At 39.8% G+C, this 14711-nt stretch overlaps 1 protein-coding gene across 2 annotated transcripts in view; it reads left to right on the top strand.

The window, feature by feature from the left end:
• The window catches only part of LOC149319337 (P protein-like), a 197654-nt gene that overhangs the window by 43071 nt on the left and 139872 nt on the right, over positions 1–14711 (top strand). Inside the window, exons 6-8 of one of the 2 annotated variants that reach the window (XM_089508038.1) lie at positions 4849–4997; positions 6583–6665; positions 7470–7623. In XM_089508038.1, the coding sequence (XP_089364164.1) occupies positions 4849–4997; positions 6583–6665; positions 7470–7623 (386 nt within the window). Of the gene's footprint in view, positions 1–4848; positions 4998–6582; positions 6666–7466; positions 7624–14711 lie in introns of both variants that reach the window. The other variant, XM_089508036.1, reaches the window with a different exon arrangement.

The following is a 14711-nucleotide window of genomic DNA, read 5'->3' as shown; positions in this document are numbered from 1 at the left end:
TGGGATTTGCAGTTTAGGGTGAACTGTTTAAAATGTTCGGCCACATTCCTCTGGTGCCTCACCAAACTAAAATTTCAGGGTTCCATTAGGATGCAGCCATGGCAGTTAAAGTAGAATCATAGTGTTATAACTGTGTATTGTTTATATAACGATAAACAAAATGGTGCTTTTTGTTGCTGTAGTTTGTTAGTTTTGGGTGACAGTGACAGAGTAAATATAGACCAGAAAAGAAGTGACACTGGTTTACAGGGGCTGAGAGGGAAAAAATGATTGAGAAATCACGTGGCATAGGTGGAATAGTCTTGTTGCACCTTAGGACTTGAAACATCTTATTTAAGAATATTTCCTGTATTACTGTGACCCAGTATTTCATAGTCCTTAAGCTTTCAATATATCTTTAAAAAACAAAACTATAGTTCTAAAACCAACCGACTGGTTCGATGTACAAAACTGTGGTTGGTGATGAATGGACCCAGGTACAAAATAGTGACTCAGGAGGCAATTAGTTACTTCACCCTTTGAGACACACACTGGCAAAATCTCCATATAAAAATACAATCCTGAATCAGAGTTACTACAGGTCAGAGATTCTGATGGCCTAATTTAGAAGAGGTAAATATCATCTTGTTGCCCTAGTTACACAGTTCAGTTCGAAACCCTTGGTGATCTCAAGGATCCTTGTCAGTCTGGGGCAAGCAGCCCCAGACTCAAGTAATTCCATCAGTCCCTTTACTTATTCCTCTTATGTAGCCATGCAGTCACATTTCATGTGGCTCTCGGGGGCTATGTTGTCGGAGGGTCAATACATATTGTGTGGAAATGTAAAAACTTACCATATTCATACACTAATACAGTGGGCCCTTGTTATATGCTGGGGTTTGGTTCCAAGATCCCCTGTGGATAACAAAATCTGTGGATGTTCAAGTCACATTAAATATAATGACATAGCAAAATGCTGTCTCTTATAAAAAATGGAAAATCAAGGTTTGATATTTGAAATTTATACTTTTTTGGGGGAAATTTTAAACCGTGGATGCTTGAATCTGTGTATAAAAAATCCGTATATAAGAAGGGCCGACTGTAAAAGCTCATTTGGTGAAACATCATCACCATACTTTATTCTGGACAGCTGCTGGAACCAACACATGCAGCAAAAGAAGTGAGGCAGCCCTGAACAATGCACAGTGTATGGGGTCCTTTCATTCAGCTTCCTATTACTGGAGATATATGCCATCAGTTTTAATATTTTTTTACTCTCCCTATTTTTTTTTGTCCAAAACAAAGGCTCACAGAAGTTCAAATAGGAATGATTAGAATTTCTTGCTATTGTGTTTTTTTAAAAAAATCTTAAATAAGGCTTTATACCTTTTTGGCTTGAAGAAGTGCAGCTCAAATCACTTTTAAAACTGTAGCGTGTAGCACTTTAAAATCCTCACCAGCAATATGGCTTTGTGAATGTTACCACTTTAAAATGTGCTTTCCAATATTTTAGGAGACAAGCTTGGCATAAACAACATGGGACTTGAGTCAGAACCATTCAGTCAGTTCCTTTATTTATTCCACTTATAGAAAACTATTTTCTCCCAGGGGCTCCAGGCAGCCTACTCAGATTCCTTTCCATCATTTTTCATCACACCATCTCTGTCACATACTAGGGTATGTTGAAAGGGAGTGATTAATCCATTGTGAGTTTCATGGGTTACTGAGATTTGAACCCCGGACTCCTCAGAGCAGGCCACACATGCTAATTCAGGGATAGGTATGGGCCACATGTAGTCCTTTAGACTTTTGCTGGTCTCCTTAGGCCCACAACACCCTCTAAAATTACTGGCTGAAAATAAACTTTTTTTTCCAGCTAAAAAACCCCAGTCACTCAAAAACACTTTAAATGCTGCTTTAGTCCCCCCTCTAAAAACAGCACTTCTCACCACTCCAAAGATGACTGTGTGATGTTATTCAAAAACACAGATATCTTTAGTTTGCCTCAGTATGTCAAGGGATCTTGTAGCACCTTTGAGATTAATTGAGGGGCTATGCAGACAGCCTTGAAGGGGTGGCCTCCAGCCGCCCCTTTTACAGCCAAATCAGGGCTGCAGCAACTGCACACCACAGCCCTGATCTGGACTTTGCAGGGTGCAAAAAGGAGGCGCAACAAGCAGATCCTTTTTGCACCCTGCAAAGGGTACGATTGGTACTGTGGCTTTATGGGGCTCCTTCAGTGCTGTGTCATGAGGACGCAGCACCAGAGGAGTGCCGTGATGCTATGTGCCATGTGGAGCAGTGTGTGGTGTCACACCTCCCTGGGGGTGGAGCCGGGGCATGTGTCATATATGAACACTATGCCTCGACTCCACCCCCAACCCAGCCTTTATGGCCACTATGCACAGTCCCTTAGAGAGAGAGGTTTGTAGCATAAATTTCTTTCTGCTGGTTTGGGGGCCGAAATTATGGATTTTGATATGACCCATGGATAAGCCAAGGGTAAAACTTAGGGTCATGTAACAAAGCATGTAAAGGATGAAGCAAAGGAGAATGATGCCAAAGAATTTTCAAAATTCCAAAAGGCGTTTTTGTTCACCCTAAAAGGTGGGTATATGAGGAAGAAACTACAGTAAATGGTGGCTATGCGACTGACGTCCAAAACACACTGCAGAAATTATCCAGTTTGAGACTGCTTTAACTGCCTTGGCTCATTGCTAGGGGATTCTGTGAACTGTAGTTTTATAAGACATTTAGCCTTCTGTCAGAGAACACTGGTGCCACAATAAACTACAATTCCCAGGATTCCCCAGCACTGAGCCAGGACAGTTAAAGTGGTCTCAAACCAGATTATTTCTGAAGTGTGTTGTGGACCTGAGTTAAGCAAGAGTTAAGGCGCAGTACTAATTCTTTTCAAAAAAGGAACTATTCCGTTCTCTGAATCGAATGGTAAAAGGTGAGCACTCTGTCCTGGAGAACCTAAAAGAATCACTGACCCTCTCTACTCAATCAGTGCTCTTTTGAGGGACCAAGGATCAAGGAGGCTTTCATGACCTGGAGGAAGAGCACTGAAGCAGAAATAGACACTGAGAAAGGAAATACTTTCAATTTGGTACATGAGTCTGGAAGTACATTGTAAAAAAGATTTCAAGTGAACTTAGCCTGTGTCTTGCTGGATGATGAAAAGACATTTCTATCACCTACTCATGAGCAAGATGTTGTGAAATGGAAAAGAAAGCTGGCATTCTGTTGGCCTTGGACTAATTACAACTAAAAGCATTTGCTAAGGATAGGAATATGGATCAATAACTATGGATCAAATTCTTTCCTAGTACTTACTGTGGATTTACTGGAGTATAAGCAATGCGATACACCAGTATTATGCATTTAGGAATTATATATTTTGGACCATGAACCTTTGCTATATAGTGTAATATCACTTATGGTAAAAATACTGATTATCTTGGAATTTGTAGAATAGAACAAGAATACCCATGATCAATTGCAAAAGCAGTATAACTCCTTTGAGGGAAGTGCCAAAGACCTGCTGCCACCGCCACTGCTATTATTTTCCTGCCCGGGCATTCAAAAATGCCAGAAGTGGCACTGTGGCTGAAAGAATAGTAGCTCTACTCAGAGAGAGGAATGGTTCTTTTTTTTTTTTTTAATAAGAGTTAATGTACAGTAAATATATTTACTGGGATAAGTCAACCCAGGTTTTTTTGCATCAATTCTTTGGCTAAAATTTCTAGACTTATACATGAGTATAAACAGTACTTTACCTATTTAATATTCTGTCTTTGTCCCACTATGAGTCCCAAAGTTGCTCAAGAAATGGGGTAGTGCAGTCCTCTGCACTCCAGAACATGACTCACACCAACTCTAACTACTACACCACATTGGGTCTAGCACAACTACATCTGAGCTGAGCAAATCAACCAATCGTACTGTAATGTAATGTCTAAGAGTATGAGCTGCCAACAGTCTGTTTCCTTTCTAACTTCCCTGGGCCTTCACCTCCTGACCAGATCTAGCTGAGGGTAATTTTGGCCCCTAAACCAGCCCTGTCACAACCACCATTTTCAGTAACCAGAAGTGACACAACATCACACAGGAAAGTGTAGCACCTTTGAGACTAACTTAGGGGCTCGACAGATGGGCAACTCCGTGCTGCCCATCTTTGCCCCAAGTTGGTGCTGCAGCAGCCATACGCTGCATCACCGACACGCTGCCCAAAAGACGCTGCCTAGAGCGGCTTCTTTTTTGCAGCGCCGCAAACAGGAAGGGGCGCCGCCATGATGCCATTTCCTGCCAGCGATGTCTGGATGCTGCGCAGTGTTTGCTTTATCATGGCAGCCCCCATGTAGATGGGAGGCCGGTATGATGGCGCCACTGCCACATGCTAGAGTTTGAGAGCGTGCGGTTGCCGCGCGCTCCCAAAACCTAATTTTGGCCTGAGGACGCCAAAGCTTTCCGACTGTCTGTACTAGGGCTTAGAGAAGGAAGTTTCTCCCTGTTGGAAGAAAATACCCCTGTTGACAACAGAAGGGAATGTACAGTTGAGAACTCTGACCCGGGACAGCTGAAGGAAATCAGTTCAACATCCATCAACATGAGGATCGCCAAAGCTCTCCCTCAAGAGTTGCTTCAAGCATCAAGGGAGGCTGATCCTAACTTCACCTCTACACTGGCCTTTGAAATACAAAAGTAGTATTTGTATTATCCATTGTTTTAAATGTATGTAGTTTTATATTGTGACTGCTATTGGGAGCCTTTCTTCATTGGGAGAAAGGCAGAATATAGATTAATTACATAAATGAAACAAAATGTCACAAAATAAACTGTAGTCCTTAACTGTTTTTCAATTAGTTGTGAACTTTAACAACTTCAGTGATTCTGCACTTTTAAAAGTAGAACTTGGAGGGCCTTTTGTAGCAGACCGGCAATCAGAAGATTATATTGTTGTTCAAATTAGACAAGTCGAATACTCTGGCCCTAGAAGGCGACGTCAGCAGCAGGTGAGTCTTGAAGATTATGGTCTACTTTCATTTGTTTAGAAGGCATGGACAATCCTTCGTCATTTGACAACCATGCTTGAATTCCTGTTATAAGGCTATGTGCATAAAGTTTAAATTAATAGTTATCTCCAAGGAAGGGATGTGTACTACCAAGACTGTATAGGTATTTCAGAGTAGAATTAGACCTCAACAAGACAGTGTTCCTGACCACTATTTATTTTCAGCTGTGCTCAGCATTGGTAATGAATGTTTGAAGAAGTGAAACCTGAAAACTTTTCCTAGCTCTCTCCCTTGTTGTTTTCCTTACCATGAGAGTCATGTTGTGAAGCAGAGACCTACCACAATATTTGGAATCTCTCCACATGATTAGGAACTCTAAAAAAATCACAAAGAGAGAATATTCAGTCTCCAGTCTTGTGGAGAGTTTCCATGCAGAGAGAAGGCTCTCCTCTTCAGAATATTGCTCTCCATATTTGGAGCATGACTGTGGAGGGGATAAGCCTTCAACACTTCCCCTCTTCGCATATTTATTGTGAATGCCTGAACAGAAGTTTTGCATGCAGTGCAATCCTATAGTTATCTACCCAGATGTTAGTCCCCCTTGATTTGCATCCTGACAGATTTCCAACTTTTTCTTTCATATTGGACACCGAAGTGGCATATTCAATAAATCATATTATAAGCAGAAAGAAAACTGTGTGTTTGTGTCATGTTCCTATGATTCCCATAGGAATCTGACAACAAAGTGTGGTGAACAAAGGGGGGGGGGGAATCAAAGAAAATTGTAGATGGGGCAGGCAGATGGCGCTAGCAGGAGAACTGGGCTGTTTATGACTGTTTATGATAGTGCCTTCCTTTCCTGGGAGATTATGGGGAGATAGAAACTGAGAAATGGGCAAATGGTGCTACAAGTGTGGGGAGGGGGCTGGACAAAAGACTTTTAAGGTGTTGATTAACTTGAGAAAACTCAGAGTTGATTCTAACCATTGTGGGTAGTTTTGTGTGTCTTAGAATCCGGAATAAAGCAATAATTAATTTTCACTAGAATGCTCTTCTGGTTCTTCAAGTCTCCAACTGCCAAGCATGACAGTTTGATAAAAACAAATATCCTTTGGTCCTTTGATATCCACAGCTCTCATCTCACCCATCCCTATTCAGAGAAAGAGATCTTCTTGAATGAAATGGATATTTATTTCATATACACTGAGAGCAAAGCACTACTTTCAAGATCTGGGGCTGAAACTCCCAGCAGGCATATCCAACATGACCACTGGTTGGTGAGGGGGTTGCCTCCAACAACAGCTGGAAGGCTGCTCCTTGTCGACCCTTGAAATGCAGACAGATTTCTTCATTGATCAAGCAACCATCTCCAATGAGCTGTTATTGATCAAACATGCATTGACCATCGTGAGCGCTTAACCAGAAGGGATGGGCTGTGATTTTATTTGTATACAGACATTGGTTTAAGAAGATCTCTGTATTTGCTAATATATCAGGAATCTTCTCTACCAAATTAGCTTCTGGTAAAGTAAACTGAGGAAAGAGCACAAATCTCATTTTCATTGTTGATGTCATTTGCCCCCAGATCTTGTACAACTGGACCCTGCCTTTAAATCTGAGAGTCAATGAGCAAGTGATTGTGTCAAGAATCTTTGAGATGTTAAACAGGTCAGTTCATGGATTCAAAGAAACCAGTTGAAAAGTTGTTTCATATTAATTTAGTAGATGTCCAAATAATGCATATTATTTCTGTGCAAGAATCATGTCTACTGTTCATCCACAAGACCACTGCATGAATGTTACCCTCCTCTCTCTCTGCCCCAAGTTCACTTCAGAAAACTGTACCATGACTATCTCAAACAGAGCCCTTCTGGGATAACTAAGTAAAAAAAGATTGTAATGCAGCAGGGCATGATTAAACATGAGACACCATTGCTTAGGACAAAAGAAAAATAAATGCATTATAGGAACGTCTTTTCAGATAGAACGATGACTTAGGATTTTAATGCTAGATCAGCCCCATGCTTAAGAGAGTGATGGAAGAAGACCACATTCTGGGTCAAATAGAAATACCGACTTTTCAAAGTAACCTGAATCAAAAATTTTAATGTTTTATAATATTCTAAATGATGATATTATGCAAATAGAAAAAAGCAACTGGTAGAATGGGCATTTGTAGACTTGGGCCTACTTTTTCAGATGCATAGGCATCTGAGATGCATAAGTATCCAAGGAAGTAGGTTCAGGTCTACTAAAGTTCATGCCACCAGCTTTTTTCTTTTGCTTAGTCTCAAAGGTGCAACAAGGTTCTTTTGCATACTGATTTTTCATTCAAACATGGCTATGTGTTTAAGTTATGATATTAGTTATGTTGAAATAATAATAGCTCTAGAATTTTAAGAAATGATACTGCTTTCTCAGATTGGGAAACATAACTATTTTTGCTTCAATCCCCCAAATCTCTTTTAGGAGTGATGAAACATCCATAAGTATCCAAGCTGTTCTTCAGGAATCAGAAATCATTCCCCTTTCCATGACATATCAATACCTTTATGCAAATGTAGAGACACAAGTTACAATTGCATCAGTCATTTTAGCAGGTGTTTATGTACTGATCATTTTTGAGGTAAGCACAATTATTTTTACTCAAGGGAAATAGAAATATAATTGTTTCTGACACTTAAGATATTTCAAATACTACCAGGAGGAAAACTACATCACTCTGAGTAAAAAGTCAGGCTGTTCTCCACTCATTTGTTCTGCAAATGTTCCTTCTGTTTACAAACCAACCATTTCTAAGGGTTTCAGGACTGCAACATTTGATTTTAATTCCATGATAAATTATATTTAGCTTAGAAAATATTAATCAGGTCTTTGCTTATTCCCAGCCATACTTAATAGGAACATGGTTGTTAAATGAGAACTGCTTCAGGACCTCTGGGTACATTTAATCACAGTGGAACCTGTTTTAGTTCCTTGGGTTCCCTTTGAAACAGAAGAGTGTCAAGGTGGGATAATGGGTTTGTGATAAGAAAAGAGAAAGAGCTAAGTTTCAATAAGTCATTTTATTCATGCCTTCTTTTTTTGTTCATTAGCAAATAACAATGTTCTGCCTAATGTTGTTCTGACTGTACTGTTGTACATGGCACAAGAACTTGGGTTAGAGCTCACAGCAGGTAGATTGCTCCTTCAAACTCTCATAAGCACCAGTAAGGTAAAGTGATAGAGCATTATTAATGTCTATATGAAGGATGTGAAAACTTTAGCTATTCCATCCATTAGCAATCAGTGATTATTTTATACAGTGGGCCCTTGGTGTCTGCTGGAGTTTGGTTCCAGGACCTCCTGTGGATACAAAAATCCATGGATGCTCAAGTCCTATTATATACCATAGCATAATAAATTGGTGTCCCTTATATAAAATAGCAAATTCAAGGTTTGTTTTTTGGAATTTATATATATTTTGGAATATTTTAAAACCGTGGCTAGTTAAATCTATGGATAAAGAATCTGTGGATATGGAGAGCCAACTATATACAGCTGATACAGTTTGCATTTAAATAATATGTGAGCTATATCCTCATTTTCTTGATCTTCACAAATACAGGTTCGCTCATTATAAGGAATGCCATTATATCTCCCAAAACTTACCATGGTATCAAGCTGCTTGAATCTAGCTTGGGTAAATACCTCCCTCAGGTGTTTTGGCATTTGAATTTTTAGGTAGTTTACTAATTGAAAGGTCCGTTTATATTGGCTCAACCATTTTAAATTGCCTACCTTACTAAGAGTGGCTATATCTTTTTGGGCCTCAATATCCAGGATTCTTTGTTTCACATTCCTTTTTGCTTGGTCACTGAGAGTGCAACATACAGAGAGACCACAACTCCTTATATAGTTTGTTAATTGGATAGATGAAACTGCTTGTAGATAGGATTGTTAACTGTTCAAAGAGACACAATCTTGGAAGTCTATCTGGCTCCATTTCGTTGATTTTACACCAGTAATTAAGCACTCTTATTTTAGCTTGCGAGTAGATTGAATGGATTTCTAATTCAGCTCTAACTGCTGCTGCTGATATACAGCAGTAGAGGTCAGTCTGCTCCTCAGTGCATGCTCATATCCCAGTGAATTTACTAATACACATTGCTGCATAGTGTGTGAAGGTGGGTCTAGGTAAGAACTTGAAAACATTGCTTTTTTGTAGAATAACTCATCAGAATTCCTCAGCTAGCACAACTATTGTCATTCCTGGCTGGGGAACTGCAGGGATTGTAAACCTATCAAGTTATTCCCACCCCCCCCAAACATATGGTTGAGAGCTTTGGCTCCAGTCTTACAAACTTCTACTTTGGTTGTCTTTCTGATAAGACTTTGGTGAATGTGTGGTTTGGTTCCTCATAGGTCTTTTGGACACAGGGATATCAAGGGCTGAGTCAGATAAATTAGGTTATATCCTTCTGGTTGAATTCTCCCTCCCTCCACCACATATGTTTTGGAATCAGGCTTAGCTGTATGATTAGGCAAACTGGGATGGCTTTCTCAAACAGCATATTTTGTATGCCATGAAAAGGCATCTAATGAGGATGGGGAAGGGCACTTGTGAAATTTTCTGCCTTGGATGCTCATATAACTTGACTGGTTTATGTACCTTGACTCAGGTGAATGGGAGACACTTTTTGCTGCTCCAGTAAAATATCTTGAACCAGTCATCCTGCTTTTCCATTTACAGGTTCTCCAGCCTGGTCTTTCACTTTTGCAGCACAGTCTAGTTAATATAAGTCCTGTTCATTTGTGTTTTACATTTCCCTTATGTCTGTATATGGCTGTGTATGTCTGTACAGACAGTATAAAGTTTCAACAGACTACTCTGTAATTTCATACAAGCATTTCCTGTCTATACAATATGTTAGAAATGGTGCTTTTGATTTGTAAACTAAGAATGAAGCTAACCACTGGGTGGCACTACATGCCACTCTAAACTTTACGTAGGACTCTCATCCATTCTGTTTTTGCCTAGCTTTCTGGCCCAGAGAGTCTTGTTTTCTAGCAACGATCAGCATGGTGCCATATTTCCTCCCCCAACCAGGAAGCAGAATACCAACCTTCAAGAGTGCAGTGTTTTCTATATTCTTTCCAACCTCATAAAATTAATGCTGAAAGCTGTCATGTTTTTTGATATGAACCATGCACATGCTTCATCTTGCATCAAATTTCTGTTTGGTTTCTCTGGTGCAAGTGGCAGTGGAATATTAAGCTAGGTTAATTGAATGCTACTGTACAGCTTCCAGTCTGCCTAAGGCAACCAAGGGGAAAGAAAGCCATAAAGTCTTAAAAATTTAACAAGGCGCAACAACATTCTTCCATGAATAGTGTATATGTGTGTGTATAATGCAGCCAAACTTTCTGCACCTTTTTATTAGGCAGTACAGGCATTCTTAAGAAGAAAAGTAAATGGTAGTAAAATGAATAGCTGCCGAGGAAATGAGATGCTGAAAGAGCTAACAATAAAGCTTCAAAAGTACAAAGGGTAAAAACAAACAAACCTTGAACCAAAGAAAATGAGACATTAAAAACCAGGAAGCAGATATTTCAAGGAAAGCTGAAGAATATTTTGAAAAAGCGAAAGCTAGGTTGCATTTGTGATTGCTCATTAGAATCCACAGTATCCCAATGAAACCACTGCAAATAGTTTATTTTAATGATGGTAGCATTTATTCTTTGGAAATTTTCTGGCTTTTGCTCAAGATACAAAATTGATGTATTTTTAAATATCTTAAAGAGCCTGCTCAGTGTGCATGTGAGTATTAGATTTATGACTCCCTAGATACATTGGCTATAGTTCCTGTCTCAGCAAGCAATTTTGATTTGCCTTTTCCTTGGACATCTTTCCTCATAGTTTGGGTCTTGTCCAGCTTGCACTCTTTTGCTTGCTCTTCCTTGTAAAAGTCACCAGCTGAGTTCTGACAGCTCAGACTACCTTTGCAGAATAGTGTATGAATTGAAGCATTATTTACTGTCCTATTTATCATAAGTAATATTGCTTTCTTTGAAGTGAGCCTAAAAAAACATAATTCCACTCCCAGAACAAACATGGTGGGCCTACAAAGCTTGTTCAGCAACTCAGATGGACCCAAAAGCCAAGTACTATGGCTTGCCAAGTGAATGACAACCTTTCTCCTCCTTGGTCTTGTAATCTGAGGTAGGAAGTAAGAACAGGTTTTAATCAGCCTTCTGCATTGTTATGGGTTAAGGTACTGGGTTAGGAAAGGAGAAATTGGGGTGCTCTTGCAATAATCAATGGCCAGAATTGGTGACTCATGCTAATGCAGTTCAGGTTATAACAATGTAAATCCTTTTGTAAATGTTTTGAAAGGAGGTGTTCAGCAGCTTGCTCCCCCCCCCCCCAAATGAAACCAACTCCCACTCTGTGTGTTTGTGTTGGGAAAATTTGAAAAGTTGCAAAAGGAAGTATCTAGGAGCTCCACTTCCCACAACAGAGAAAGCATCTCTCTCTCTCTCTCTCTCTCTTTTTTTCTTTGGATTTGTCTACACTTGCCAGAATCTCCTGGGCACTCTCTGGAGTATTCTGGCCTCTACATTCCTCCCAAATTCTCTCACTTCTTACCAGCTGAGATGACAGGCAGATGTGGTCCCTGCAAGCCAGCCAGCACTGCCACTACAGGCGCAAGTCACTCTGAAGTCACCTCAGAGAGACTCACACCACAGAGCAATTCGGGAGGGATGCTGAAGGCTTGGCAGCCACCCTTTGCTGCCCGTTGCGGCCATGTTTTGCTCCTGGTTTTTTGGAAAACCTGTATCATAAGTTAAGTTTTTAAACTGTGGGATAAGGGGTGGAAACCCCGAATCAGTGTGGGGAGTGTTTACAAAACAGTGGGCTTGATGATGGGCCCAATTCAGGTTTTGGGGCTGCATGTTAAAAACACCATGGGGTCAGCCTGAGGGGAATTCAGAATATAGCGCTAATGTAGACAAGCCCTCTGCATGTTTTTGTGTCAGGAAAGTTCTAAGAGTTGCAAAAGGAAATATCCAGCAGCTCCTTCCTCCAACAAAAACAGTCTCTCTCTCTGTGGTTGTGTTGGGAAGGTTGCAAAAAAGATATCCAGCAGCTGTTTGCTGTTATTGTTAACCACCTTAAATAGCCTCAATCTCTCTCTCTCTCTCTCTCTCTCTCTCTCTCTCTCTCTGTGTGTGTGTGTGTGTGTGTGTGTGTGTGTGTGTGTGTTGGCAAAGTTGCAAAAGAAGGTCTCCACCACCTGCACCCCCCCAAGAAACAAAAAGCCTTTCTTTCTCATTACCTGTTGGGAAAGTTGCAAAAGGAGGTCTTCTGCAGCTCTGCCCTCCAACAAAAACAGTCCCCCCCATCTCTGCGCTGAGAACGTTTCCTTGTGCCACTTTTGACCTCCTGGTCCTCAGTGAGATCTATGTGTGTGTAGGCTGGTGAAACTTTATGATTTATATATGTTTTATTGCAGCCTCATCTACTTTAGAGGTTTGTGGAGATAAAATTGAGGAGGAGAAACATGAATGCTGCCTTTAGCCCTTAGAGGAAGGATATAAATTTTACATGACTTTGGTTTAATTCAGCTGCCTAGTGAACACCTTGCATATTTCTTGACTCCATGTACATGTGTGTTTATTAGAGTTATTAACAAACAACTATTTAAATGCTGTAGCAAAAAAATTCCAGCTTCTACCTTATTTGGCTGCTTTCTCTCTTTCTGACTGTATGTATGTGTGTGTGTGTGTATGATTCATACCTGATTCATGGGTGGGGGAGACAGAGGCTGAATAAGCAATGGGTATGGGAAAGAAGAGGAAAAAAAAAAGGGGGGGGAAATAGAAAAGGGAGAAGGAATGGAAGGTACAGCTGTGATATTACTCATTTAGTTTGTTTTATCTGAATTGTAGCCAGGCTACTTGGTACCTGTTTACATCACTAGCTGGCTTGGACTGCCATGTTTCATCAAAAAGAGAGTAAAAGTGCATTTGCACTGCATGGTTATCTTAGTTTCATGCAACTTTAACTGTAGTTTGAAGAGGAACTTAGAAAGCGGCAAAGAAGAAAGGATTTGAGGAAGAAATCAATTTAATTCTGTAGCAAAGACAGCACTCAGGATTTCTTGGGAACTCTAGTTCAGAGTAAGTGATGCTATCTAGGTGAGAATTCTGGGTTCTTTGCAAAAGTGCAGTTCCAGTCTGTTTAGCCCATGGCTGAAGCCACAGATATAATTTTTAAAATTACATTTTGCTTCTTTGATATTTTAAATTGTACAGATTCAGTGATCTCTGCACCATAGTAACCATGTTAATTGAGAGATTCTGGGAGTTGTAGTCCAAAACAGCAATATTTCCAAATTCACTTTTTCTGTGTATAGAAAGCAGTTTTCTGACTCTAGCTCAGTAATTCTTAAAGTCACTTCAGTGTAATCGTTCCCATTTTGCAGATGGGATGTGGACATTCCATTCTCTCTGCAAAAACAAGACTGGGAGCAGATTGTGGTACAGACCATAAATTAGAGTAAAGCTAAAAAAGAATATCAAACCAACCATTGTGCCAAAATACAACCTGAAGAACAACTCTGTAGGATGTAAAGATAATGTGAAAAATAGGTTTGCACTATTTTAATTATTAACACTAATTGACCAGGAGGCAGACATTGTTAGGCTGATATATAAAAAGACACTATCTGTTGATGAAAAGAAAGAAAAGTTTCACTGGATAACAGATGAAATTCTTCAAGCAACTAAGGACAGATGAGAAGCAAAAGCAAAAAGTGACAAAAATAGGGTCAGAACTTTGAATGCAACTGTTCAACGACTTGTGTGCAGAGACAAACAGAACTACTATAATAACAAACGCAGAGAAATAGAAGATGGCAACAAAAAAAGAAGAATATGAGACCTCTTTCAGAAGATCTGAGACATCAAAGGGACATTTCAGCCAAGAGTGGGGATGCTGTATGATTAGCAGGGGAACATAATACATGATCAAATAGAAATAAAAAGTCAATGGGACAACACATTGAAAAGCAATAAAAAAAGAAATGAAAGGATGACAGGTCCATTCAAAGAAGAACATTTGAAGATGAACCTACAATTTTAGGAAGCTAAACTCAGAGCACTTGGGAGAAATAAATCACTAGGAGCAGGTGGCATTCCAAATTGAAGAGTTGCTTCAAGATACAGAGACAAGATCTACTCAGGGTTTAACTAAATTTTGCCAACAAATATGGAAAACAAAGAAATGGGCCACAGTTTGGAAACACTCAATATACATTTCAATCCCCTAAAAATGGTACAGCAGCGATTGCAGTAATCATAGGACCATTGCACTAATTTCCCATGCAAGCAAAATGATGCTGAAAATTCTACAACAAAGACTTTTACTGTATATGGAGTGAGAAATGACAGATGTCCAAGTAGGGTTCAGAAAAGAAAGAGGCACTAGGGATCATATTGCAAACATATACTGGAAAATGGAGTGCACTAAAGAATTTCAAATTAATATTAGCCTGTGATTTATAGATTATAGCAAAACCTCCTGACTTTGAAAAATGGCTGCCAAAGCGAGTTCAGGGAGCTGGGATGTACCAGGATGGTGGTTTTGGGGAGAAAAAAAGTGAGATAACACCAGGGTACAGCCCAAATCAAGCTTCAATTCAGCAGTGATAAGACACGTTTTTCAGTTGT

Source organism: Sceloporus occidentalis, unplaced genomic scaffold (genome assembly GCF_023333645.1).
Source record: "Sceloporus occidentalis isolate IW3139 unplaced genomic scaffold, rSceOcc1.0.p SCAF_2, whole genome shotgun sequence".
Taxonomy (NCBI): Eukaryota; Metazoa; Chordata; class Lepidosauria; order Squamata; family Phrynosomatidae; genus Sceloporus; species Sceloporus occidentalis.
This window is presented reverse-complemented; position numbering and strand designations above follow the sequence as displayed.